The 27,600-nt window shown below is 42.0% G+C and overlaps 5 protein-coding genes across 8 annotated transcripts; 1 reads left to right on the top strand and 4 right to left on the bottom strand.

Annotated features, from left to right (window-relative positions):
* Window positions 1-87: 87 nt before the first annotated feature.
* On the top strand, window positions 88-3,149 carry LOC115752545 (photosystem II reaction center PSB28 protein, chloroplastic). Its single transcript, XM_030690783.2, has 2 exons — window positions 88-269; window positions 2,340-3,149. The coding sequence occupies exons 1-2, from the start codon at window positions 194-196 to the stop codon at window positions 2,807-2,809; spliced, it is 546 nt and encodes a 181-aa protein (XP_030546643.1). The 5' UTR covers window positions 88-193; the 3' UTR covers window positions 2,810-3,149.
* A 19-nt stretch (window positions 3,150-3,168) lies between these two features.
* LOC115752543 (xyloglucan galactosyltransferase KATAMARI1 homolog) lies at window positions 3,169-4,735 on the bottom strand. Its single transcript, XM_030690781.2, is given in 2 exon segments — window positions 3,169-3,990; window positions 3,992-4,735. Coding segments are annotated over 2 exon segments (1,566 nt in total).
* Window positions 4,736-6,735: 2,000 nt separating this feature from the next.
* On the bottom strand, window positions 6,736-7,414 carry LOC125316081. Its single transcript, XM_048283186.1, has one exon. The coding sequence runs from the start codon at window positions 7,380-7,382 to the stop codon at window positions 6,948-6,950; it is 435 nt and encodes a 144-aa protein (XP_048139143.1). The 5' UTR covers window positions 7,383-7,414; the 3' UTR covers window positions 6,736-6,947.
* Window positions 7,415-7,824: 410 nt separating this feature from the next.
* LOC115752544 (NADH dehydrogenase [ubiquinone] 1 alpha subcomplex subunit 9, mitochondrial) lies at window positions 7,825-13,122 on the bottom strand. The gene is made up of 12 exons (XM_030690782.2): window positions 12,961-13,122; window positions 12,730-12,826; window positions 12,126-12,190; window positions 11,791-11,876; window positions 11,581-11,665; window positions 11,428-11,498; window positions 10,864-10,995; window positions 9,673-9,788; window positions 9,440-9,563; window positions 9,294-9,362; window positions 8,382-8,502; window positions 7,825-8,281 (listed from the first exon to the last, which is right to left on the bottom strand). Exons 1-12 carry the CDS (start codon window positions 13,037-13,039, stop codon window positions 8,142-8,144), a joined length of 1,185 nt encoding a protein of 394 aa, XP_030546642.2. The 5' UTR covers window positions 13,040-13,122; the 3' UTR covers window positions 7,825-8,141.
* Window positions 13,123-14,418: 1,296 nt separating this feature from the next.
* On the bottom strand, window positions 14,419-24,765 carry LOC115752542 (ABC transporter C family member 5). Of its 4 annotated transcripts, none has more exons than XR_004016756.2 (12): window positions 21,550-24,486; window positions 21,135-21,455; window positions 20,970-21,056; window positions 19,926-20,615; window positions 19,611-19,775; window positions 18,775-19,069; window positions 17,945-18,159; window positions 16,761-17,066; window positions 16,147-16,210; window positions 15,825-16,064; window positions 14,545-15,078; window positions 14,419-14,512 (listed from the first exon to the last, which is right to left on the bottom strand). XR_004016756.2 is itself a non-coding variant. In XM_030690780.2 (12 exons), exons 2-12 carry the CDS (start codon window positions 23,668-23,670, stop codon window positions 14,966-14,968), a joined length of 4,617 nt encoding a protein of 1,538 aa, XP_030546640.1. In that variant the 5' UTR covers window positions 23,671-23,814; window positions 24,532-24,765; the 3' UTR covers window positions 14,419-14,965. The 4 variants fall into 4 exon arrangements, 3 of the variants coding, with proteins under 3 accessions (XP_030546640.1, XP_048139082.1, XP_048139083.1); XM_030690780.2 differs by adding an exon at window positions 24,532-24,765 and having other exon boundaries at window positions 14,419-15,078; window positions 21,550-23,814; XM_048283125.1 differs by adding an exon at window positions 24,532-24,765 and having other exon boundaries at window positions 14,419-15,078; window positions 21,550-23,793.
* Window positions 24,766-27,600: the final 2,835 nt, after the last annotated feature.

Raw genomic sequence — 27,600 nt, 5'->3', positions numbered from 1 at the left:
TTTTTCCGGGCATTGCATGGGTGCACACAGAACAGAGAATCCCTGTGGCCAACTTGTTATCTTCTCCACTCAATCTATCCAAAAGCTAAGAACGTCTTTGAAGTGAGTGAATGGTTGACAATTCTACAACAAGACAATTCCCCCAAAATACCACACCCTTTTCAGACCCATCTCTCTCTCTCTCTCCATATCAATGGCATCTCTTCAATCTCTTTCTTTCTCTTCCCCAGTCTCTCACTACCATCAGCAACAGCCACGCACCCACTCAGGTAGATTCTTCACTCTTCTTGCTGCACTTCACTTCCTGTTGTGAAGATTTGAGTGCCAAATGTGGTAGTGCAGCTTTCTCAAAGTGATTTGGAGTGTACCCTTTATCTTCTATGAGCATATTTGTCCTTCTGTGTTCAGTATCTGATAACCAATCAATGGGGTTCAATGCTTATGTGATGTGCATTTTTCCATTAAAGGAATAAGATATCTACTCATCTGAGAAGATGTTCTGTATTGCCTTTTCATTTACAGTTCAAGCTTTAGGCGTCGCATGCACTGTTTCAACTCAATATAACAGGGGCCTCTAGATGTGCTGTGAACTGAGAAATGTCAGTGCTTAAGGTGTTTTTTTTAATTTATTTTTTGGTCAGAAGCGCTTAAGGTGTTAGCTGAATGAGAATTTCGCATTTTTGTCGAGGATATAGTGGTTAAGAAAGGACTCTGGGTGCTTCTGAAAGAAATATCGTGCAAATGTAATGCGGCTGCAATAGATTGCAAACACGGGCAATGACCCAACACCCATGAAGAAAGTTCCGCATCCGAGAGAACAAGTAAGCACTCGCGGTCCATCCGAACATCTCAAATGAGATGTTCGGGGAACACAAGCCCCATTATCTAGTCCAACCGAGCACCCAAAGAGGATGTCACGTTGAAAGCGACAATTATAGGCACAAATTTCCGTCGCAATAGGGTATGCATCATGGGAACCCTCCTTTTGCATCCACATTAGCTCATGGAGCAAAACTTGATCGAAAGTGAGGGAAGCAGTTCGATGCACCAACACGGAGCCTGCCAACACACACGTTGCTTTTTTTAGAGTATTGACATTTCTCAAACATACTTATGGGAAAAAAAAAAAAAAAAAATCATTGCTCAAACATAAGAAACAATAATGACAGTGAAGCATTATACAAAGCATTATGTTTGGAAAAAATTTTCCCCTCACCTCAAGGGGTAGAAATAGGTTAACTGTAAAACCGAACTTTTAAATAACATATATTCTCATATTGAGAACTACTTCTGACCAATATTGCTTAAAACGTATGTGAATTCGTGCATATCCTAAGCCTCCTTGACTATAGATTTGCACGATGGCTGTAAATTTTGATTGATATGAAATTGAGATCTCAGGAAGGTTAGAAGTTTTTTGAATGGTGGATGGCAAGTGCCTAGAGAAAGGGCAAATTGAATATACCGCAAAGTATAAACAACTGATAGAAGTTGTGACTGTTAAAATGGAGTTGCTTTTCTTGACAGATCATTGTCCATTTTCTGTGGTCGATCATCAATCCTCATCGATTGATCAGTCTCGAGGGTATGGCCATGAGTCGTTTTTATACCTCCACCTCTCTGAGGAGTAAAGCACCTGTTGGTTGTACTTGGTGTTTACCCGACATTGGGGACTCCTAACATGATCTACTCATTTTCATTGTTGGACTTTCACCTAGGCTTTTTCTGTTTTTACTTTTGAAAGTTGTAGAAGTACTTTATGGTGAAGTTGCATTGTATCCCTAACTAATGGATCCACTTTCCCCAAGAATCCTAAAAGACAAGGCCGCTGCAATTCTTGGCTGAAACGGGCTTTAATCAGTTTGGTTTCGAAATCCTGCTCTCCAATTTGTCATTATTGATAGCAAAAGATGTTATGACAGTTCCTTCGTGACTGACTTAAGTCTGACAGAGTCATGCTTTGGTCCTTATCTCAATCTTCTTTAAGCCGTGTTGCATTTGGTATGGCAGTTCTTTCTCTTCTGTATTACATGACATACATTTGGTGGGATCAGAGAACTATTATACAAACTTAATGCATACAATGTAATGGAATTAGCCGATAGATACTCCAATAAGCATGAGAAGGGAATGTAGAGTACCCTGATAAGTTTTTATGCTTGAAGATCAATAAGTTAAAAACCTGAAACAGGGTATTCTCTGGATCGTACCTTACCAGCTCAGTCTTAACTTTCTCGATGTTTTGAGCAATGTAAAGTTTGGGGATTGAATTGTTAAAAAAATATTTGCAATATGTCATGGATGCTATAATTCCAATGATGTTCTGCTTTGTTCTCTAGGTTTCATATCTTCGCCTCTTCATCGATGTGCGAGCTCCTCATTCCATGGCCGGACGTTGCACCTGTCTCACACTCAACGGGCCTCTGTAAAAGCGAATGCAAAGATTTCTCGACCTGTTGTTATGATGGTAAAACCCACGATTCAGTTCATTCAAGGGACAGACGAGCAAACGATTCCAGATGTTAGGCTGACCAAATCAAGAGACGGCACGAATGGTGTTGCTATATTCAGGTTTGAGCAGCCCTCTGTCTTCGACTCATCCGGTGATGTCGGTGAGATCACTGGCTTTTACATGATTGACGAGGAAGGGGTTCTTCAGTCAGTCGATGTCAGTGCCAAATTTGTCAACGGGAAACCAGCAGGGATTGAGGCTAAGTACATAATGCGGTCGCCTAGAGAATGGGACAGATTCATGAGATTCATGGAGCGATACTCCAATGAGAACGGATTGCAATTTATCAAAAAGTGAAGCTCCTCATTTCTTCTCTCCAGCGGCCCCATTCGTCTCCATTCGGCGTCCCCTTTTTTGGTAGTGTTGTCAAGGCAATAGTTCAAGAAATTTGTTTCCCTTCATATTGGCTCTTGCAAAAGCAATATCCTGAATGTACGATTTCCTTGCATGCTGCAGTGTATTTGATTTCGCCGTGCATCAGAAACTCCTCTCCTTAGATTGGTAGCAATTGACGTAAGATCTCTCGAGTAGACTCGAATCGAGGGCGAGATGATGAGGAATCAACTGATGAATTTTTGTTAGTAAGGTTGTGCAGTCCTAAATTGAACCCTGATGTTGCAAGATGGAAGCTTGAAATTCCTCAGAATCTGCAATTCTCAGTCCCTGGGCTCTGAGAAAAAGGCATCCCATTGCTTGTTCCCCTCCAGGAAATCATCGGACTTATTGAGTCCAACAACCATGTTCCTTCTCAGCCTTGTCACTCTCTCAATCACTGCCTCCACAGCAACGTCGAATGCGTCCTTTACGGACTCCAACTTCGCCCTCGGATCCGCGTACACTATCCTTGGGATAAGGCTGATCACTTCCTCCCTCATTTGTTCCACCTTCTCAGGTGGAATCTGGCCGAGCCTGTCCTCGATGCTTGCATTCTTCTTCCTTATGTCGTCCTCGGGGATGAAAACAGAGTACCTGGTATATTCTTTCGGCAGGTGCCATGTGTATTGAGTGTAGGCAGACCCGGGATGGAAAAAGACGGGTATACAACCTGCCAGGATAGAGTCGAAGGCCGACCTTCAGGTGTAGGAATCACCCTGAGGGTGCAGGCAGAACCGCGAGCCCTGGAAGACCCTCATGACGGTGCTCGGCGAATGGCATTGGAGGTTGCTGAGCCCAAGGCTGCATTGCATGAGCTTGCAATGCTGCGAGCCATCACACTGGTCGATGATCCGTGCCCGGATGGACCTCGGGCTCCCGGGACGGGGCCCGCCTGCAAACGAGAACAGCCACTTCCTCTCGGACTTCCTCATCCTCTCCTGCCAGGCGAGGACGTCACGGTCTTTCTTGGGGTGGAAGTAGGTTGGGTAAGGTATCGCAAAGTCGTTTGAGTCCCACGGGCTGGACTCGATAACTAGCGCTGACATGTTCCTGACAGCCGGCAGGAGCAGGAGCTTGTTCCCCCAGTCCGAGTCCTTGTCCGTCGAGGCGCCGGAAGTCCCATGCGGTTCGTCCTGCGACGAGGAAGTGGTCCTTCCCTCCCATGATTCTCCACTCCTTCCTCTTCGCTAGCCACTCCACCAAATCAAGCGCAGCGGCGTCACGGACCGCCACATTGCCGCTGCCCCATAGGTGCCTGGCAACGTCAAACCCTGCATAGAATGGCACGAAAACAGCAGCCGCAACAGAGGAGTCGTCAGTCAGGCATTCATACTGTTTCATCCGGGCATCGAAGATGACGTCGGCTGCGAACTGGTTTGTCGCATACCATCCGGCGGCACCAGAGAAGACGCTTTCAGAGCTGTCCACCATGGGAGGTCCGAGACCGGAGTGGGCGATGAACTTGCACATGTCGGTCCAGGGGCTCAAGTTCCTGCAGTCCCTGAGTATGTCGCTGTTGAACCTCGGAGGCAAGCTGTGGACGTATATGTAGCGACCGCCGCAAGGGTCGGTCTTGTTTTCAGCTGTCCTCAGAGCTTTCATGAACGGAAACTTGTCATCATCTACGTCGGTGTCGCCACGGCCCTTGTTGTCATCAGATAGAGGGACACTGCTGTGAGCTGCAGGGACAGGGAATGTGAGTGGTTGTAGTCTGTTGTCACCGGCGGATGGACCGCCGAGGAGTTGGGAACGGAAGCAGAGAAGCGAAGCCCAGAAAAGAGCGGAGAAGGAAGCTACGAGACAGAAGCGGGCAATTTGTCCGTCCCGGTTAGCCATCGACTTCGCCATCTCATCATAGAGAGAGGGAGATTATAAGATGGTCTAGGTGCCTTGTGTCTCAAGTTAAATAGAAGAAGAAGGTTGTGGGAGAGTGAACAAAAGTGCGAAACAAACAATTTCTACGCATCATCCATCACAGTACCAATGGATACATTTCCAGAATCGGATTCATAACAAGGTCATAACACTCGGGTCCGAAGGAGATGCGGTTGCTTCGCCTCTCTCCAATAGACGGAGCGGCGCTGCTCGCGACCCGTTGTCGGGGCTAACGGTCCAGATGCATTTCGACTCATGTATTGTACGTATCCCCAAACACATCAAATACTTTTTTTTTTCCTGGTTTGCACGACCGCGGTGTCTCATTTCCTGGTCGCTTGTTTATGTAATAGATGTGTGTTTGGATTCGGGCAGAGAGAGTGGAGGAATGAGACTGTCGCGTCGTTGTGGGCTCGACACGTGGCGCAGTGACGATGGGTCAAAGAGGGAGTGTTGATGCCGGAGTTATTCAGCGGCAACTTGATTTTGGTCAATTTTCATTTGTTTTTTTTTTTTTTTGGCCTTTCCAGGCATTGGAGACAAATGGGCAGAAGTGGAGGGCTTTACCGTACAAAACCACGCGAGTCCAACTTAAAAAATATTTATAAAAAAAAAAACTTAAAATTTTATTAAGAAATGTCTTGACGTGAGCGCCGGACGTGCCATGTAAGATGGTCGGCGTCCACGTCGGTGTTTTCCGATCAGAATTAGCTAGATGGACTGAATCAGTACAAAAGTAATAGATTTAAGACTTTTTTTGTGCTTTTACCGGGAACAATAAAAGAACATAAATATATTTGATAACGTCGGTTAATTTTTTATGTTCGAAGAACAGATCATTAGCCAAGGAACATATTTGGAACAAAAACAAGAAGCAAAAAAGAAAATAAAAATCTACTTCTCTATCTTTCCGAGAATGGAATTAGAGAAAAATCATTTTTACTTAGATATTGTTTCTGAAAACATCATTGTTATCAAACAGACCCTAAAAGTAAAACGAGACATTACCGGGCGATGATTCGGGTCTATGATTCGAAATCCTCCATGTCAAAGGTGATGGTATTAAGTCCAAAGCTTTCTTGAGGTACTTTCTACATTATTTTAAAAGACTTTACAAGACAACAGCAATCAACCAATACAATGTGTACTTTCAACACAAGACAAGATCGTGAGACGAAATGAAGTATTCACAATGATAGATGGAGATTATGAGGTATAAAGAAGTCCGAGTCAATGTATCCACGGAGAGAGAATCACTTATTCGGCTTTGCTCGATCCATGCTTGAGGGCTTGTTGGTTCATGTGGATATAGACAAACCACTATGAACCTTGTGTGCAATTCTCTCAGATTCTAAACTCCTTCTGCCATGTTTAAATATTGCACATTCTCGTTCCGAATTAGATCTTGAACATTGGTCGGATTCTGAATTGGCAACTTATTTGACTTGTTTCATTTAATTTCGCAAATTATTATCAAATTTATTCAGAATCACCTATTCACCACCCTCCCCCTTTTAGGTGATATTGCTAGATTCAACACTAGATTAAACATTATTCAGATTCGGAATTGGTGACTTCAATGTAATGGATTGAACTTGGATCCCCTTTCGTCGGAGCAATCCACTTTTCGCCAAATATTTGCCGTGCCCTCCCCTATATGTTCGGCTACGCCTTGCAGAGTTGGCGCACAATGCCCTTCTTCATTGCACGCCTTGATGGTAGGATCCCATTCATTATTTGAGAAAAGCAATCTATGAGCTCTCGAGATTTGGTTCGCAAAACAGACTTGCACATCGCATTTTCATGTTTTTATGACTCTCACAACCGATCTATTGAAAGCAAGGCTTATTTTTTTCTTTTTTTCTAATCATCTCAAGGATCGGCCAAGTTGTTTAAGACTCAAACGTCAGACTGCACCTAAAAAAAAAGGTACTTCCTCCAATAGCCCGCTAGAAGCAGGTGCACCGCCGTTCTTCATGTATGTAGCCTCGAGGTACTTCCTTTCCTAGACTGTGATTTCAATATGAACAAATGCAGCCTGGAGAGGCGGTCTCGACTCTCAATGGCGACGAAACGCCATTCAACATAGAGAGAAGAAACTGAGAATGCAATGAGAAACCGAAAAGGAGGAGAAACAAAAATTGAGAACGAATAGTTCTTTCTTCTTTTGTGGTGAAAGTGTAGACTACAATATCAGGAGCAGCAACAAGAGCAGCAGTGCAAACACTAGTAACGAGATCGCAAGACTAACGAGCCCAAAGCTCCACTTATTTCTCTGATGTCTCCTCCTCCTCTTGTGCGCATTCGCCAGCTTTATGTCTCCAAAGTACAGAGAAACGCCGGGATCGGCCATTCTCACCTCGCTCCCGACCAATATGGAGTTGCTCACCCCCTGAACGTTGCTGTTTATGTAAATGTTGATGCAGCAGCTGTCTTTGGACTCACCTGCACAGCCACGCCGCACAAACATTGCTGCCCCGAAACCCGTTTCTTCCAATTTGACATGGTCGAAAGAAGCACGGCTCATCTCCGATGCCATCACTGGAGTTCTCCAGATCGCACAAGAGTTGAACTCGCTTCCCCATCGATAGCTCAGTGTCTGGTTTCTCTTTATACTCATCTTGCAGAAGGCAACTAGTCTAGTGCAATTTTACTTTGCTCCAATTACAAGGAAAGCCTGATGCTTGTTTGAATGACTTGGAGCACACTCTTGCTCCAAAACATATAGCACCAGAAGATGAGCCAAGAGATTGGCGACCAAAACAAAAGCTCGTCAGATGGAGAGGGCAGATCGGGCTCAAATTGCGCCTTAACTAGCTGTCCCAGATTTTACAAGTTCATACAAACGTCTCTTTGTGTTTATGATTTATCCTCTTTTACTGTTTCCATCAGCGGTTTAAACTTCAGTTGCTCATTCTCAACAATTTTCTTCTCTTTGAAACTGTTGCCTCTCTCTCCATCCGTTGAACCAAACAAATTATCAAATTCATTGTTAAAACGTGTAGACGTAAATCTCCCCACATTATCATGAGAAACTTTGCCCCAATGTCCCAAAGAGCCACTATACGAACTTAAAGTATGCTCACTGAAGTGGTAGGAAAGACGAAGCGGCAGATTAGTACCCAATAAAGGATCAAAACTAGAAAAGGCCTCAATGTCTTCCATACTTTACAAAATCAACGACTAAAATGAGGTTCAGACATCATGTTCCCCAATATCTTATTAACACATCATCTTTTGATTGCGGGAGACGGGTAGTGTTCTTCCAATCAGAATCTCTCTGCTCTTATGAAGAAATTGAGGTGGAAAAAAACTGTTGAATGATTTCTGCCGGGTTGTTGGCAAGAGAAAGATTCAGAAGTAGTACAGAGAAAATGCCTCAAGGGTATGCATCTGGAGATACTCTTTCACTGACAGTAGAGCCAAAATTTGGGCCACCCTTACGGTACGAGATAAGAAACTCAACAGGGTATCCTTTCAGCTTGTGCGGCACAATTCCGAGATCACTGAAAGTCAGAGCTGCAAGATCCGCCGACACATGATTATAACACATACATTAAGCAATGAAAGAAGTTACTCTGGCACACAATGAATGATACTAGATGCTTAGAGGACTAACCATCTTTGGATACAACTGTATCCTCAGTGAGGGCATTTATTTGATCTAAATTGAAGATGTCAGGATTAGGCAAAGGAAATGGAACTTTTTTCAGTAGTAGTTCTCGAGGCGTCGCAAGGGCCTGAAACAATGAAGATGCCAAGAGTTAGAATTAAGTCAAATTAATTGATTAGCACCACAAACAAAGAATGAAAAGAGCATAATTAAAGGCCAGAAACGAGTCCTCTTTCTTGTACAGTAAGCCATAGAAATCATTTGGATGGCATAACAAAATAAACATCAATCTGGTGAAACTCTGCACGACAGTCAATTATACATCTTATTTTCTTCTATCAAATCTGCAGAAGTTACATCAATGCGCCAATATGGCTAAAAGATCCAAAGAGAGACCACTTAAATAAGGCATCATCAGTGCCAAATATCTGCAGCTGAAAATAGAACCATGCCATAACAATGCTAAAAAGCACATTATCAGAAGTAACCAGTTCCTACCATTTGTCATAAACAAAGTTGTTAAGTAATTCAGAACGCATAAAAAACTCTCATCGATGGATTTATGCTTACTTCAGCATTAATGGAACACAGCAGATTGCTTGTCATGAAAAATGCAAGGATAAGATACAAAAAGAGAATATATATGTGTGTGTTTATTTTAGCTAGGAATGTACTTTTACTGTGCAAATGGGACCTTGTGAAGCATTTATTTCATGCATTTGAGAACATAATCTGGTAGAAATGATTGAAACATAGTGGACTTGCAAATAATCGGTACTGATTTATTCATGCATCCATGTTAACACGCACATACATTCTGATGTAACAAATAGGAAACGAGTGTTATATGTAGTTCTTGTTCTATGCATTTCGTTGTCGAGATACAACATTAAGGAACTGGTTATTCTGCGGTAGTACCTTAGCAATGGGGAAAGGAACTGATACATAACGAGGCCATTCACGGATCATATCATACATTAGCTCCGCCTGCAGGGTGCTTGACTTTCAGTAAATGAGCAAGCATTCTCAAATCTAATAACTGCAGAAAAATGGGGAGAGATTACCAGTTCATGAACAGTAAAAACCTCGGGCCCACCAAGCTCATATATCTTGCCCATGCTACCACCATCATCTTTCAAGGCCGAAACAACAGCAGCAGCCACATCAACAACATATACAGGTTGAATTCTGCAAAAGCAAAGGACCAGTAGTAAAATCAGATTTAAAGTACATATCCAGAATTTTTTTTGCAAGGCAGTGTATCATGAGTGAATAGATCACTACAATCAAGTCTTACTTGGTAGATCCACCCCCAATAAGTGGAAGAAAGCTGTAATTTTTAGCAAAATGTGCCCAAGTATTCAAAATACGATCCTCTGTGCCGATCATAACAGCAGGTCTCAAAATTGTTGCCTGCAGATCAAATCTCAGATCTACTGATAAAAAAATAAGCTTTATTTATTCTATGGAGTACATCTGTAAACAAGAAAGAGCATAGTGAGGACTGTAAAAACATCATTCAACAACCCTGAAGCTAACGTTATTTTTTTCTGGGAATAGAAAATTATTGCGAAGCATCAAAATGTGCATAGCTTCAATTAATAAACAAGTATTCCGACCAATATAACCCACGGCGACTTGAGGTATATAATTATTTTTTTCTTTTGACAAGAAACAAAATGTATTGGAAAGAAGTTCCAAAACTAGAAAATATAAAGAAAGGAGAAAGGAGGAAACGACAACGGCTCCTCATAGTGGAACATTCCAAAGCAGTTTTTGATTCCTCAAGAAATTAGACACCGTCATCTCTCATTGACTCTGAGGGTCTTGCAAGCATTTCCCAACATTTCAAAGCAAAAATTATGTCCTACAACATTGTAAACTATTTAAGGGAGGCCAAAAATCCCAGCCAAAAGGTTAAGAGAATGTCCAAAAGTTTCACAACCATCTCAAAGACCTAACAGGATTGGTCATGACAGCAATTTTTTTTTTTTTTTTTTGGTCGAATCATGATAGGCAATTAACCAGTCAGTTTTACTTATTTATTCATTTTGTTGGGCATAAGTTTCATTTTACTTGACACCATCATGAAAAAGTTGATTTCAGAATGACAAGTATTAGGCCCAGCAATGACAAGGAGACACATCCTCCACATACAAGGAGGGTTGACTCTCCCCAAGTGCAACCCATTTATATTTTCAAAAGCAACAATGACTGAGCAGAAGTGAATTCAATTGTCAAACTCTGCCAGTATCCTTCAACATAGCATACTAATGGAAAATTTCAGTGCACAATAGCGTCTATCAGCAATTGCCCTGCGCAAGAAAAGATGTCGAAAATATCCACTCTAAAATTCAATTCTTGGTTGTATCATTCAAATAGATAACCAAATGTATTAGAAAACTGCACAACAGACTTACAAAAAGAAAATAAATCTTGGGCATGTATTAATGCAGCAGGTTGTTCGAATAGGAAACGGTCAGCTCACCTCAGGTAGCTCTCTCAAAACAGCTGCCTCACCAGCAGCTTTAGTCTGAAGAAGTTTTGATGGGGAGGAAGATGATGCCCCCAAGCAAGAGACTTGAATATATCTCAAAATACCACCATGTTGTTTAGCGATCTGCAGCGCATAAAGCAGAGAATATCCAGAAGCTGGAAAAGTTCCATGAAACAATTACAAACTACACACGCACACAGAGCGACTGGGGGAGGGAGGGTTGGTTTTGCAAAGTTCTGCATTAGGGTCGAATCATCAGAAGTGGGGTTGAAATCACAACTCTGACATGTTGTTCATGGCAAACTTACAATCCCTGGAAATACACCCTCACACTCTGTGCAAGAATAAGTTCAGGAGTAGGAGGAAGATTAAGGGAATAAATCAGAACTCTTAGGAAAGCTGTGGCACAAAGGATAGAAGTTTTGAACAGAATTCAAGCACTGCCACAATACATCAACATCCGGTAAGTTGACAGGGAAATCATACCAATAAATTGCCTTGTCACCGGACTAAACTCTCACACCAGAACCCTCATAATGTAATTTGAGAGCTTACCGTTGCTAGTACTTCAGCCATAGAATGGTTCACTTCTTCAAAACTATAATTTCTTGTCTCGTATTCCCTTCCTGCCAAATGGAAGATTAATACGTAACAGAAACCCCAGAATATCCATTATCACAAGGCAAAGAAACAACAATGCGCAAGTACCAATGAGATTTATCACGACGTTAGCTTTTGCCATAACTGCCTTGATAGAGCTTTCGTCTCTTGGATTGAATTGCATCGGCACTATCTGAGCAAATCAAATACAAAAGATATAAAAGTTTCAATATCTGAGATGGACAAAGAGAAGAAAAATGTTAATAACCACATAAGACCAAACAATGTTAACTTTGAAGATAAATTATCAGTGTGTACCTGACCCAAATCACCCATCAACTTGAGATGACGATGAGAATCCTCAGAGCCACGAAAAGGGACCAACACTTGTGACCCCATTTTTGCTGGAAAAAAGAGATATATTTAACACCTATGAAACTCCAGAAAACTGTCATAGATAAGCACGTCCACCGAGAAACTTTAACAGAATGTAATGGCCAATTCCTAGCTAACCCTATTTTGAATTTGAAACCAATCAATGTTGACTGCTTCAACCATGCAAATGAAGGCAAAATAATGCAGCATACCCAGCGCCAGAAAACATTTTACTTAACATAAACTGTCTTAGAAGCTGCTCTTTTTCGTGAACTCACCAAGTTGTTGCACAACATAACGACCAAGAAAGCCGGTTGCTCCAAAAACCGTAGCTACAATGCCACTGCAAAAGTTCCAGGTTAAATGAGCAACTGCTTCAACCCATTGAGTAAATATAATGACGATGGAGCATGGTAAAAACGTATGCTTACGGCAACAGAAGATTGTCTTACTACAAGACCTTAAAGAATTCCGCAATCTGATCATGGTCATAATTCATATATCGTATGCTGTGAACACTTCTTTTATGAACTTAAGTAATGTGCCAAGGAAGAATCAACTCTTTATCTTTCCATTCATGAAATTGACAAAACTTGAGTTTGTGCCGCGCCTCATTTGCTGGACATGGTGGATTTAGTGCAAAGCACTTAACATAAAGGAATAAATTCTATAGTAATCCACGGTTTCTCAAGAAATCAATTAAAAGCCAAGGAGAAAATGCACGCTCCCATCAATGTCAGCAGCACAATAATCAGTATTGACAATCCCATTTGCAGTAGCCCAAAGCTCAACATCCTCCTCCGCCCCACCCCAATTTCACACATTATCTTCAAAACCAAACAGAAAACGAAGAAGAGCACAACCAGAGGAAAGAGCAATCACCTGACGGAAGATCTCCCACCAGTTCCCTTACGCACCAGGTGCCCCACGCCCTTGGTCGCAAGCGTGGACACATACCGCTCGTTATCAGCTCCATAATCTGCGAAACAAACCAAATTCCCGATCTAGCAACTTCAAGATTCCACGCCGACGGCGAAGATCGAAGAACCGGAGGAAGAGCCAGAAATCGGGCTCGCGGGCAGCGAGGAAGAAGAAGAGGAAGCGGATTCTTACAGTGACTGGAGAGAGGGTAGACTGATTTGAGCGAGTGGACGGAGGATTGGTGCCCTAAGCGCCTCGAGATGGCCTGCATCGTGCTTCTGCCACAGCGTGACTGCAGAAATGGAAGGCAGAGAGAGAGAGAGAGAGAGAGAGAGAGAGAGAGAGCTGTCTGAGAGCGAGGCAGACCAAAGCGAGAAGCTCAGAATCGAGGGGGGGTTGGATTTGGGCCGGTTCGGATTTGAGATTGGGCCTGCAAGTTACAAAGCTTACTTCAATGGAATGGGCCTCCGACTTAAGCAAAGAAAGAAATGATTGTTTTTAGGGGGAAAAAAAACACCCCCAAAAAAAAAAAATTCAAACTATGCCTACTGTGGTACAATGAGTACACTACCAATAAATATTTACCTCTTTTATGCCGTCACAGATCTCAAACTATGCCATCCGCAACATATTTACCCTAAATTTTTTCTTCTTACATTAAAAAATTCTAAACTTGTAGTTACGATGCACGTTTACTCTCTATTAATATTCCGTCGGATAATTCTTCAGCCAAAAAAATGACGTTTCACTTAAACCACGTGAGCACCATGTCTATAGCGCCTGCTTCCCGCCATTCATGCCGGCCCTTGGGCAGATTTTTAGAGGTCCTCATTGACGGATGAGGGTAAATGTGTCACATGAATATAAGTTTGGAACTTTTGATGTCACGAAAAAAAAAGTGCTTAAAGTAAATGTGTCACGATAGGTATAGTTTGGACCTTTTGGTCGCTTTCGCCCTTTTTTTAGATACTCACGAAATTCGTGACGGAAGATCGTAACTGTGTTTATATCGAAACTTGACATTACTTTTAACTCACGTCGTCTATGTGAGTCAAATATAACGTGTCGTGTCAGATTCGGATTTTCTCTTTTGCATTTCTTGCCGTGTGGGGAGCGTTCCAGCCCCGAACGACCGGTCCGTCACGAATCACGTTTTTATCCACCCAGATCAGCCACTGCAGCGCCATTCTATTTGGATGTTTGGTGCACGGGGGGGAATGTGAATACTAGCAAGAACGACGTCCCTTTCCCTACTCGATAGTTGGCGATTCATGCTTGTTAATGCTTTCCTTACGAACGTCAGATGCGGGAATCGAAATGCCACCAGGCTTAATTGTTCGCCCCGGTCCGTCCCATCCCGCCGAACGTACCAAGGGTAGGGTACGCCTTGTTTGGGTGGATTGACTCTCTCTCTCTCTCTCTCTCTGCACCTATCTAGTACATTGAGTCCTGTTAAGTTAGCCGGTCAAGCCAACTTCCTTCGGCTGTAATAAAGATGCAGATGCTGGATTTCACAGTACCCTCGGCTTGAAGTTGCCGTCGGGCAATCGGCCGCCTTATGACGTACCTGCATAACTTAAAACACAGAAACTAGGCAAGAAGAATAGTCACCCCCATGAAACGATGGCAACGTCTTGGACGCGAAAGATTGGGAAGGAAAAAAGCGGACCTGCTTGTTACCATACCGAAGCACATTAAGCAGGGCAAAAGATCAGAAAGACCGAAAAAAAAAACCTGTACTGTACTACCCACAAAATGGGTTTTTGGCCACTGGACCCTAAGTGTATTCACAATGACTATAACAGCCCTACAAAATTTCGTTGCGATATTGGAACGACGACATGCACCAATTTACAATCTACTTTTATTGCGAAAAATCCGAATCATTACCTCCCTCCTATTCTGTCCTAGATTATTACCCCGCCTCTGACTGATCCTTCTTATTCCGGTAGCCATTGAAATGAGCCTGCACGAACTTCCCCACGCTGGCACTCCAAAGAATGACTTTCGTATGATCTTTCCTGGCTACTTGTGATGAGTTGGAACCAGAAAACTCCCTCATTTCGATCCTTCTCGTATCCATTTTCTTATAGGCTGAATGAAGCAGTGCCGAATGGAGAAGAATCGGGTGAGTCAGTCTGGATCAACATTTTTGGTGCTCCGAGCCCTTTAAGGCCTCCCAGGCATGCCGCACAAACTAAAAATCGGGTATGCCACTTGACCTTGATGAATACTCGGTTACCAACTTTAGAAACATAGATGATCTGTCCTCTAGTAGTCGCGCAGGAGTGTCGAACTCTGCTACTCGACCTGGAGAAAATCTCAGAAGGTAAGTACAGAACTGCGGAGACACTGCTAACGATTATCTTGCTTATGGTCCACTAATGATTTCAATTGTGCATGCATGTCCTGATAGAGAGAAACCCCAACACCCAAAAAAGGAAAATAAAGGTCAGATGCCTTCATGTTTCCCAGTAATAAATTACTGATTAGAGGTCCTTGTCGAAATATAACAGTTCATTCTTGATTATTCAGAGCAAAGGGGGATCACAATTGTGGGCAACAAGTGTTGGTAAGTCTCAATGTCATAGCATCCTTGTTTCCCGATCTTCTACTTTGCTATGTTGAGGGGATTCAACTTGGTGGGATCGGTTCAGTGGAGACATCAATGAGTAGAACCGTGTGGTAGGATTTTGCTATCCCTTGAGAAATTGACTCCCACAATATCGATAGGCATGAGCATAGGATGCTCATGACTCTCTGTCAAAGTGCCACAACTCAGATGTGAAACCCTTCTACGTGGTCGTAAATGCGAACATGCTTTTAACGGTTCCTTAGAAACATATATACACAGTTAAAGCTTTGAGCATCCTCTGGCCTCTTAACTTGAAGTATAAAAGTTGATATCTTAAAATAGGTTAAGCAATGCTCATAAGATGTGGTGACTTTCTCTTTCCTATGTATTTCCCATTCGTTCTTGCCTTATTTTTCCTTGTAGTATAAAATTAAGAGGGGAAAAAAGAATGAAAAAAGGGCTTTGAGAGAACTGGACATACCATCACTGAGGACTAAAACCAGATCACTGTCAATAACTGTTGGAATACGATGTGCTATGGTGCACACCGTGCAATCCTTAAACTCTGTCCGGAGAATTCCCTGGATGAGGTTATCAGTGGCAGTGTCGACTGAAGCAGTAGCTTCATCAAGAACCAATATCCTTGCCTGCTTGAGCAAAGCCCGACCGAGAGAAACTAATTGCCGTTGCCCCACACTCCAATTATCTCCATTTTCAAGAACTGAATTGAGATTGAGCAGATTAAGCATCTCAAAACAAATCAAAACGAAGAAGTTGCAAATATTTCTATAGTGGCTACCCACCTGGAGTATCAAGCTTTAGCTCTTTCTCACGCACTATCTCCCCAAGCTGAGATTTATCCAAGGCCTGCACTCAATCAAAGTTTAAGGATTATTAACTCAAGCCTCGGAAGTTAAAGTTCAAAGATTATTGGCGTGTTAATGCTTCACAAGCATATAATATCAGATCCAAAACTCAAATTGACTGACGAATGGATGGACACACAAATTACAAACAAGTGCTTGCAGTCAGAATTATGACCATGAGCCTTAGCTACTACATGAGCATAGAAAATAGAACAGAAATTCATGGAAGCGACATCAATTGGCATCATTTATCGCAAGCAACTATTTGATGTTACAATGAGGTCACTCCGATCTAATTGAGATGTAATGTGGCACCTTACCTATGTGCCCACTTCCAAGCTATGTCAGTTTCCCATCAGGGTTTCAGATGACAGTCATTGCTACCAATCATATGAGTAAAATTCAACAACCAAAGTCATAAGCATCAAGTAAAATGGTGCCATCTGTTTACAGGAAAACTTCAGAGCTTAACATTCACAATGATAAAATACGGGGCATGCAGACATGACATTAACCTAAAAATGAAATGGAGCAAGCAAAAGGAACAGAACCTGCCAAATTTCAACATCTGAATGCTCCTCAAGGGGATCGAGATTGCCCCTTATAGTTCCTTCAAATAATGTAGGATCCTGGGGTATGATACTCAACCGACTTCGAAGGTCATGGAGCCCTATTTTAGATATGTCGATCTTGTCTATAACAATTCTCCCACTAGATGGCTCAATCAAGCGAAACAGGGCCTGAATTAAGGTTGATTTGCCACTTCCAGTACGCCCGACAATGCCGATCCTTTTTCCCCCAGGAAATGTGCAGTTTATGTCATGGAGCACCAAGGGGAGACTCTCCTTGTAACGTATCTGCAGAAAGTTGGAACAATCAGCATCTTGTGATCGACATTAGGAAACTTAGAAGTTAAAAGCACCTAGTTTAAGAAGTTAAAACCTTTTAAGCTAGAAAATTCCACTAGTGGACACCTTCCCCACTCACTCTCCTCTAACACTATCCAGTATAACATCAAGACGGTCACATTTTGGTAAATATTTCAAAGACACGTAAGTCTAATATTAGCAGTCAGATTGAAAGCAAGAACCTATTCTACATGTATCGCCAAATAACCACAATAAAAGGGTAAAGGCAACTGAAACCATCTTTTTTATCTTTGTTGAGACAAGCTTCGAATAAAGATTCTACAAGCAAATTATAATATAATATCAACAAGTAGGTCTTCTTAAATTATAGACTGCTTGTTGGTCACAATAAAATACAGACTAAATGCAATGGCAGTCTAGGTGTAATTATATTTACAAGCAATGGTGGCCAGTGGCCCTCACAAGCTATTGCCTGTTGGTCAAACCTGTCTTGTAAGTCTTTCGATATTAGCTGATCAAATAGGAATAGAGCAAGCAGTAATATTTAGAACTGCATATTGCCAAGCTTCTCTTCAGGGTACACGTAGGACCAATCCCGCAATAAATTAATTTTACATACTCATGTTAGGCCTATTTATAACCTGTTTTATGAGACATTTAGACACAAACTGACAGGAATGGAAATTTTATTTTTTTTTTTTTTTGGATTTGGACCCAGCCTTTGTGCAAGCAGCACAAACCCCCACCAACCGGGCTGATGGCCAGTTGGTTGATGAAAATAGTGCATATAGGCCGACCAAACAGCAGCAGATAAAAACTCAAAACTCTGAAAATAGAACGTTAACAAGTAAAAAAGTTCAGTATACCTTCAAATCAATTAGTTCAATCATCCCACACTCTGGCCAAGTAGATGGAGGGCGAGAGTCCTCAATAACTGGCGGAGCTTCACTTGGGATTTGACAGTACTGGTATATTCTTTCAATGGATATTATTTTGTTCTCAAGCTTGCAAAAGCTAAGTATCCATCTTGAAAGGCGGGCATTCAAGTTGAGACCGTAAGTGACAGCAAGGCCAGCCATGCCTATGAAAATAATAGAGAAGCAAAAGTATGTCAACTTCCCAAAGTCCTATCCTACCTATTATAATTCCATTTAAGCCACCCAACATGAGAGTGCATAATAGTTATCCCAGCAGTAAAAACCCTTTTTCTCTAACAGCATTGGATTGATGGGACTAAAGGATACACAAAAGGAAACTTTTTAATCAAAATTGAAAACCCACCGAAAATCAGCCAAACCAAAATCTACAGAGAACTTAATCAATCTCAAGATGATTAACTGGTTCAAAGACACCACAGGGTTTACAAGTTGATGCTAAAAATGTGCTCAAGCTACCACTTGTAATGCATTGTTTTGTCTGATCTACACATGCTTCAAAAGAAAATCTTCAAAAACTACGTGAGATTGATTGGGGATAAGAAGAAAATCAGCCAAACCAAAATCTACAGAGAACTTAATCAATCTCAAGATGATTAACTGGTTCAAAGACACCACAGGGTTTACAAGTTGATGCTAAAAATGTGCTCAAGCTACCACTTGTAATGCATTGTTTTGTCTGATCTACACATGCTTCAAAAGAAAATCTTCAAAAACTACGTGAGATTGATTGGGGATAAGAAGAAAAATTCGATACTTACTTGGATCAATACTTCCATGCGGAAAGCTGATTAGTAGAATCATGCAAAAAGCGAACACAAAAGTGGAAAGTAATTCCATGCGAAGGCAAAGCCACTCTATTGCTGCAATACTATAAAAGAATGGGCGACCAAAACAGTCGAGAAGATGAAGATTCCTCTTCATAAATCTCTTTTCTTGCCCGAAACCTCTTATTGTGGCGGCTCCAGCAATTGATTCCCCAAACAAATGCATGATTGGGGATTTCTGGATGCTTACAATACGGACAAGTTCCCTTGACGAAGCCATGTAGTATTTCTGCATTAAAATACTCTTCAGTTAAAGAGACATCAATTGATCTATCATGTGCTCATTAAGTAATCCAGTGCATCGATCTTGTTCCTTCAAAAGAACAAGAACTTCTACTCAAATTGGCACAAAGGGGGTGCCAGACCAATCTGAACCTATCTATTATAATCACAGCAACAAGAAGGGAAAATTCACCTGCTTCTGTTATTTACTCACGACTTCCCTCTCTTATAAAAGATCGTATAAATGAGCTCAATGTCATTCGCTTATGTTCAGAACACAAAAATGTGCAACAGCGTTAGGACTTAGCAGGAAAGAACAAACTGTTAAGTCGATCAATGCCAGCAAGGCCTAGTTTGACATATTGTTTAGCTTTCATGCCTTCATGAGACAACTTTATCAAATCCAATTTCTTTAAGGCCTTGAAAATCTCTTGCCATCAAATTCTTAGGGCCACTGGACTAGCATATATAAATAACTTCACGTTCCGCTGTTTGGTACTCAAAAAATAAGACTGTAAGTAATATGTTAAAGCAGAACTCAAAGTCACCTGCATCCACAAGCAAGCCATCGCCATTGGGATGACAAGAAGAACCACTTGCCAGGTAACTTTAGCCATTACGCATACAATGCCAATAAGCTGTATGGTTGTCGATGCAAAACCACCAAGTCTAAAGGGAATGTCAAGATCCACGACACTTTGATCAACCGACACCTAGAAAAAGAGTATGAATCCCATTCATCAGTCAGCAATATACCGAACGGATATAACCAAGCAGGAGAGTCTCTCAAGGTCTGACTCTCTAGAATATTCATAACAACAGTTAATGGGCATGCAAGTTACTTGTAAGAAAACGAAACATACACGATTCAAAATCCTTCCGGCTGGTGTAGAGTCAAAGAAAGACATTGGAGCATGAAACACACTTGTCAGCATCCTCAAGAAGAGCTTCTGAGCTGCAGCAAGCCCAAATGTAGCCACAAGAACAGCCCTCACAAATATAAACCAAGAACTCCCAAAAGCAAGTGCTATATAAACGATCAGGAGCGCCATGGGACTGACTTTTGGTTGGTCTCCTTCTGTTTGGGGATTTGCCCAGGCCATCCACCAATTACTACCAATTTGAAGAAATTGAAATAACATTTGAGCAATAATTATAAGTGGAATTAGTAAGCCTTTATATGCAGCAGCCATATATGAGAAATAAACTGTCATACTGACACGTCCCCGCTCTCTCTCCTCTTCCTGAACAAGCTGCTTTTTTCTTGACCGCTTTGCTTTCTTTTTCTCTTTGATTGCTTTCTGTTCAGGAGCTGCTATACCCTCATGCACTTCTTTTGCCAAAATGTCGATGTCACTACCTCCTGCATTGCATTTTTTCCCAAGTATGACAGAGCCAGGCAAATTCTCATCTGAATCTTCTGATGAGTGGTTTGGAATGTCTAATGCTCCAATTGCTTCATGGTGAGCTGAGACCAGTGTTTCAAAATCAGTTCCTGCTTGTAGAAGATCATCATATTTTCCAGCTTGAATGATGCGCCCCTCCTTTAGGACCTGCAGAAAAGGAAGACGGACATAGAAATGAGATACATCAAGCATTCACATCCTTTCATGTATAAAATGCTAATAACCATGTCGTTTCCAGCAAGTGCAGGAAGTGCTTCAACAAACCTTCTTCGGTGATGACAAACCATTACTGCTCCTTCCCAATACGGAAAGGGAAATCACAAATCAAGTATTTTTTACTCAACGGTAAAGATGTTTTAACCCACTCACAGGAAAAAAAGCTTGTTGCATCATGTAAAACAATTTACATGTTAAAAGTAGTTTAAAGCAATTTTCTACAGTAACAAAGTTAAGTGTAAAACCTTAAGAAGGGACCCACAAAGTCGAACAACAATTTCTTACCAGTATCATATCTGCAGCAGGCAAGAATTCAACTTGATGGGTCACAAATATCACAGTCTTTGTAGCTAGTGCTGTTAAAACGTATTCCTGCAATGAGGTCAGCATGATTAATAAAGATCCATCGGTTTAAAGCAAAGGAAAGGCAATGCACTAGAGAATTTCAACCTTAAACAACTCTGATCCTGTATGTGCATCAACCGCACTGAATGGATCATCAAGTAAATAAATGTCTGCATCTTGATAGAGTGCCCGAGCAAGCTGTACTCGCTGCTTCTGCCCACCGCTCAAATTTATGCCTCTGTCGCCAATAATGGTCTGATCTCCATGGGAGAAGAGCTCCAAATCCTTCTTTAGTGAACAAGCATGGATCACATTTTTATATCTCGCTTTATCCATAGGGCTACCGAAGAGAATGTTTTCTTCGATATTTCCAGATTGTATCCAAGCTGACTGAGAGACATAAGCTGCAGAACCACAAATTCTGACCTGAAAATCATCCATCATGCAACAATTAGCAAAAAGGTTCCATTACAATGTGAGCATTTGAAAGAATCTTAGAAACATCAGTAGCTAGACATACTTCACCGGCAACTTTGGGAATCTCTCCAAGGATGCAGGAGAGAAAACTTGACTTTCCAGAGCCAACCATGCCACAGACAGCCACCCGCATCCCTGACTCCACTTTCAATTGAATTCCTGATAGAGTTGGTCTTGCAGAAGATGGGTCCCAGCAGAATTCGCCATCTTTTATTTCCACTGCAATCTTAGTGGAACTTTGTGGAAGGACTATAGTTGCGTCCTCCTGCAATTCTTCCTCCTGGAGGAACCCAGAAATCCTGTCAAGTGAAACTTTCGTCTGAGCCATCATTGACACCAAGTCAGGAAAATTTCTAAGAGGGTCTTGGAGAATCCTGAGTGTCGCCAATGCAGAAAGAACACTCCCAGCAGTGAGCTGATGGGACATCAATATGGAAGTTCCAAAAGTGACAGCACCAACAAATATGGGAGAGCTCCAAAATATAAATGTGATAAAAGCTTGAGAGTAGAGTGCTTTGCGGAGCCACTTAAACTCGACATTCCTAATCTCCTCAAGCTTATCTCGATATCTGTCCTCCCAAGCCTGCAATTTGAGAATCCTCATGTTCCTAAGACATTCTGATGTTTTCCTCATTCTGTCATCCTTGGTAGCCATGAGTTTATCTTGATAATCTTCTTGGATCTTAGCCACTGGGACGGTGACGATGATGGACACAATGGTGGCAACCAGAGCAGCAACAGAAGCAATTCCAACATTCTTATATAAAATAGCTAAGGCAAGAGCAATTTGCATTGGAAGCATCCATATGTCATGGAGATACCATGAGAAGTCCCCGACTCTCTGGACATCTACTGCCATGTAATTAACGATTTCCCCACTGGTATGGCTGTGCTTCGCAGCACTAGAGAGCCGAAGGCCCTTTCTGTACACCATTGCTGTTAAAGCTGATCTTACATGCATTCCCAGGATATCAACCCCAAGATACCATTGCCGGGTCGTTAAAGTCTCCACTAGCTTCGCACCGAAGAAGATTCCAGCCAGAATGTAACCTTCATGAGGGAAGGTCTCCTGTCCAACAAGGTAATCCACAAAGTAGCTTATCAAGAATGGACCGACGTATGAAACTAGAGTGTTCAAGCCAGCAAAAATGGCATTACATGCTGCTTCTCTCCAAAATGACCTGAGTATTGCCCAAGCCAAGGAGGGCTGCTTCGAAGGATTCTCAGCCTTCAGTTTCTCCCAGTTTGATTTTAACACCTTATAATTGGTCTTGGCTCGGTCCTTTGGAGCAAGAAGGGGGATGTCCCTAAGCTCAAGTGGCCTCTTGGCACCAATAGAAAGAAGTGGGTTCAGCCAAGAAAGAGTGGCCAAACTAAACAAGCCAGCATCACTGTACGGGGTAACTTTTGCAGACCCAGCTTCTTCCTCAAGAAGCAATGGCTCCTGAATATCAGAGTTTCTACAAGTTTGCACTCCAGTATCACCCTTTGCTGCAACGTAACAAAGGAAAGCGAGAGCAGGGGCACAAGCGAAGTTTGCGACGACATGTGAACTCCAATGCCCAGAGCCCTCTAACAAGAATGCTCTCACATCAGCATGCAGAGTCAACAAACAAATAAAAAATGAGACCAACCACCATACTCTCAACAACAGAGGGAATTTCTCAGGCACGTTCAATTTACAATGGAAAGCCGAGAAGCTCAGTAAGAACCAAGCTAAACAATGAGCCGCAGGCAAGCAGAGACTAGACCAATCCACAGACTTTCCACTTGAGGCTTCTCTGATCAAACCAGTCCCATCAAAACCCAACACCAGAACTTGCACAAACAGCACATAGAAACAGCTAAGCACTGATAGCTTGAACCCGTTACCTATCTTAACCACAAAGATCTCCCCATCGAAGCTACGCCTGATCGGGCTCGAACCTGCGATAGAGTCATCCTTGGCAATCCGTATCCGGCCTATGCAGACCGATATCTGCCTCACCGACACGACAAAGAGGAACACCAGACAGAGTGTCAAATTGATGCAAACTGAAGACAACTCCCACACGGGCAAACCACGGATGGTCCTCAAAAGGGCATTATTACCATGAGGCGACCTCAGGGTGACAGCTGATGATAAAGAAGCCAATTTATGGAGCCAAAAGGGAACACCCATCATTGAAAAAGCTCTGTCCGCAGTGAAGAGAATTGAATGCAGGAGCAGCAGCTATCGTAGTAATATTAGTTCGGTGGGGGTTGTTGTGTTGGCGACTTAAGCAATGAGGACGAGGAGTGAATCGGTCTGAGAAGGGCATTTCACCATCTGAGGGGTTTCAGAGAAGGAGAAACAAGTGCGTTACATGGTGATAGAATCTCAAGACACATTGCACATGAAAAGCAGAAGATGCCAACAGATTTTTATCAGCACCGAACACGAAGAAGAAAGATGGTCAGAGAAAGAGAAAACAAAGCAAATTGCCTCTCTCTCTCTCTCTCTCTCTCTCTCTGATTCTCCTCTATCTCGCAATATTACTGCCAGACGCAAGAGGGGAAGGAGACAAACGCGACTCGGCAAAATCAAAATCCGGAGAGAACCCGTCACAGAAACAACCGAAACGAATCACAAAAGCGAAGAAATTTACGAAGGAAATGACCCGATTCCTGATAATGAGTGAAATTTGAATCTCCCCAACTCGCAGAAGAAAGGGGTGATTCTGGCGACCGAAGCTTGCGACAGAAACGCGAAACGCAATAAACCCACCACCCAAAAAGAAAAAAGACGGGGGGGGTCAGCTTATTGTTCATATGTTGCAGACAGGAAGAAGCTTTCTCCAGCTGCACTATAAAAAGTTACAACGTCGTTTGAAAGCTCGACGGAGAGACGAGAATGACGACAATAAGCAGGCCAAACTCTCCCTCGCCGAATGCATACGATAGAGGGGAGAGAGAGAAGCGAGAGGAGAGAGGAGAGAGAGAGCGCAATATTGTTGCATTATACTTGATATTATGCGATATAATTTGCTAAATTTGCTTGCTTTACCTTACGCAATGCGATGTAAAGTCCCTGCCCACTTCCGTGTGATAATGCGACGCTTCGCTATATCCCTCCTACCATGGAAGGGTAGTTGCGCTGAAGGGAAGTTGAAGACTTCCTCCTCCTTCTTCTTCTTTCCGCATACATAAAAATAACATAAAGTTCAAATTTTTTTTTCCTCTCTTGGGTTTTCTTTATTTGAGCTCGGGTGCAACTCATCTTCACCCCAGTTCGAATAGAATTTATATAGGGGCCATGCCTGATGGACAGTCGAGAGGGAATAACTTCTGTTCTGCGCATGTTGGCAAGATATCCAAGATGCAGAGGAAAATATTATTTCCACATTCAATTTCCCATATCGTTTTGGTGATTGCGATGTGAATGCGATGTCCCAAGAGTGTCTTGAACACGAAATATTCCATTTTATGGAATGGCGGTCGGTGCTGGTTGTTTTTAGTATTTGTATTGCCCATGTGAGGAAAAGGGTTGATGGGGAATGGACATTCTATAAATAACCCGAGAATCCGACCCTTGTACCCATGATCGTCGGATCACGAAAGAATATGTTTGGATTGGATTCATACTCTTCATCGACAAGGACACACAGGGTCCCGCTCCTTGATAAGTAGATAAGAATTTATGGAAGCCATCCCAGTGGAGATCTACAAAAAGGTTGCAGCCCTAGACACCATCGAGCTTTTATAATTTGAACCCATATTTTTATTGGCGGTTTGGACTTAAGCCTATATATATCGCATGAAGTTGAGTGATACAAGAGGGATGCAAGGTGCGTAGAGTTGCATGAGTAAAACGGCGATGCCCTTATTGGAGAAACACACTCGAAATATTGTAATTCCTCAAATCAATCTCTCGTGTGTGCGCATTAATCCGAGGTTGGTTTGTTGTCGCTACATCACAAGCCATCATGAACGACCTCATAATGTCTAATTTCATGGAGTCGTAAGTCGTAATTAGAAAAATAGATGAAAAGGCGTTAAATGATATGGAATGCATACGCTGCTGACCCGTTTCCCACCGAAGTAGGTGCCTAGGCATAAATAAAGAGTTGAAGTAAATACTCTCTCAATCTTCTCATGTTCTTATAGGTAATCCACATATTCACGACGTGTTAAAACCGATTCACGTAATGAAGTTCTTTTAATCAAGGAGGAATATTACTTTTGAGTAAACCTCATGTCATGAGATATACCATTGAGTTCATGAATTACGTTAAACAAGAAGCAAAATTCATACGTATATAAGAAAATACATTAACCGATTCTTTTGCATGATTAAATTAAATTTCCATGATCAATTAGTCAGGACGTGTCAAATCATGGGAATTCCAATCAATTGTATTCGCGATCGTGTCGAAATTCCGATCTTTGTTTGTAGAAAAATAATCTTGGGAATCATATTCCGGTGCCTTCTCTAGGCAGGGTCTTCGTTTTCAAAGGTGCTTGGATAACGGGGGCGAGGGAATCGGTGGAGAATAGACGAGCCCGAAGCCATTATGGCTCTCTTGCCTTTTGAGGGTCACTTCACCAGTAAAAAATCACCCTTGTATTTACTCTTCTACCATTTTAATTTTTAAAAATTTCAAATATCGTGGAATTTCAATTTTTTTTTTTTTGTGTGTGTGGTTGAAAAGGGAAGGGGGGAGTGCGTCATTAGGCCAGTGAGGGCCAAATCAGCAGCAAGTCATTTCAAAATGGTACGTCGGTGCGATGCATGGACTCCATCCCCACTGAAGAAAAGCAGGTTAAAATCACCGCCCAGCCATTACGATTCGTTACCCCACTTATCAACCCCCATCTTTGGCATTGTCTACGCGACACCAAACATAAAACAAAAGCGCAAAAAAAAAAAAAGAAAAGAGTGTGGGGGACATCATGAGTCACGACCTGTCTTTTAGGTTTTGCCTTTTGGCAACCTAAGTTACGTATGCCTTTGGCCAAAAAAGAGAGAAGGACAAGTGCCGTGTGTTTGTTTGATGAATAATGCGGGAGGCACTAGTTCGTTCTGGCTCGACCCGATCGGTTCGCCGGTCGGGTCTGATCCCCGTGTTTGCAAGTCATTGATCCGTTCCATCCCTGATGGAAAGAAACATTAGAATTCACTCATAAAATGATCGTTCCGTGGAGGGGGCAAAGGGAGAGACCCTATGCTGGCAAAGGGGGCCAAGAAAGAAATTGTTCACCTAGACTTGTGGCTCGAGCGAGCCCAGCGAGGCGCTAAGCTCGTGACCAGGTCAATTTCTGACGACCATATACGAGAGAGAAACGATTAAAATAAGCAGGTTATAGAATTTTGCATGTTAAACGAAATAGATAGAGCTAACAGAAGGAATTTGTCGCAAAATTATACAAGTATCAATATTTGATTCCATTAGTTGAAAGCTTTTATTATGTGATTGCGTTTTTTGGATACAAGTTTTTGGACTTTAAGCGCATACTTCCCAATTCGTTTTTCTCAAAGAAAACTCTTCTTGTGAAGGTAATTCTCAAATTGGGACGAAATATCTTACTGATCCGAAACACATGTGGAACACACTTGTGAATAATCGAACTCTAGCCATGTGCTTAATCCACATATATGTCTCTATTTCTTAGTCACTAAACTAGCTCACAAAGTTAAAAGGAAAAAAAAGTTACTTTGGCTGTGAAAAATTAAGACTGGAATAAGAGATTCTAGGGATCTGTAGCATGTCTTTTAAACATACAAGTATTGGAAGCAGCATGAACAAATAAATCATTGGACTTTTCATGTAAGTAAAGTTCGAGGTTACATTAATTAGCTTAAAAGTTTAAGAGTAGGACCGAACCGCTTCCCTTCCCCATTTAATCACTGACAAAACTTACCTTAAAGGTAAGAAGCAAAATCAAGTGGGTTTATGGACATGATGACGAGGATGGCCTTACTTAACTATATCTTGTCAAGCAATGACATCAACATTCGAGGATAAAAAAATACAGAATTTTCTTGGGAACTCCGCTTTGGTGACAAAATTGCAATTATGAAGGATCGGGTTCATGAGCCTTTTCAGGCAACAATAACGGTTAATAACATAAAAAA

The sequence above is a fragment of the Rhodamnia argentea genome, chromosome 7 (assembly GCF_020921035.1).
Source record: "Rhodamnia argentea isolate NSW1041297 chromosome 7, ASM2092103v1, whole genome shotgun sequence".
Lineage (NCBI taxonomy): Eukaryota > Viridiplantae > Streptophyta > Magnoliopsida > Myrtales > Myrtaceae > Rhodamnia > Rhodamnia argentea.
The sequence above is the reverse complement of the archived record's forward strand: the minus strand, read 5'-3'. Positions and strand labels throughout refer to the sequence as shown.

Excerpts from the sequence above, each read along its gene's own strand:
- LOC125316081 (XM_048283186.1), bottom strand. The coding sequence starts at position 7,382 with ATGAGTATAAAGAGAAACCAGACACTGAGCTATCGATGGGGAAGCGAG.
- LOC115752545 (XM_030690783.2), top strand. The coding sequence starts at position 194 with ATGGCATCTCTTCAATCTCTTTCTTTCTCTTCCCCAGTCTCTCACTAC. Across the intron at positions 270-2,339 it reads ACAGCCACGCACCCACTCAG|GTTTCATATCTTCGCCTCTT; the intron begins GTAGATTCTTCA and ends TTTGTTCTCTAG.
- LOC115752542 (XM_030690780.2), bottom strand. The coding sequence starts at position 23,670 with ATGATGGGTGTTCCCTTTTGGCTCCATAAATTGGCTTCTTTATCATCA. Across the intron at positions 20,616-20,969 it reads CTGCTGCAGATATGATACTG|GTCCTAAAGGAGGGGCGCAT; the intron begins GTAAGAAATTGT and ends CCTTTTCTGCAG. Across the intron at positions 19,070-19,610 it reads TGGCTTGCTTGTGGATGCAG|AAATACTACATGGCTTCGTC; the intron begins GTGACTTTGAGT and ends ATTTTAATGCAG.
- LOC115752544 (XM_030690782.2), bottom strand. The coding sequence starts at position 13,039 with ATGCAGGCCATCTCGAGGCGCTTAGGGCACCAATCCTCCGTCCACTCG. Across the intron at positions 11,666-11,790 it reads TGATGGGTGATTTGGGTCAG|ATAGTGCCGATGCAATTCAA; the intron begins GTACACACTGAT and ends TGATTTGCTCAG. Across the intron at positions 10,996-11,427 it reads TGGCTGAAGTACTAGCAACG|ATCGCTAAACAACATGGTGG; the intron begins GTAAGCTCTCAA and ends TATGCGCTGCAG.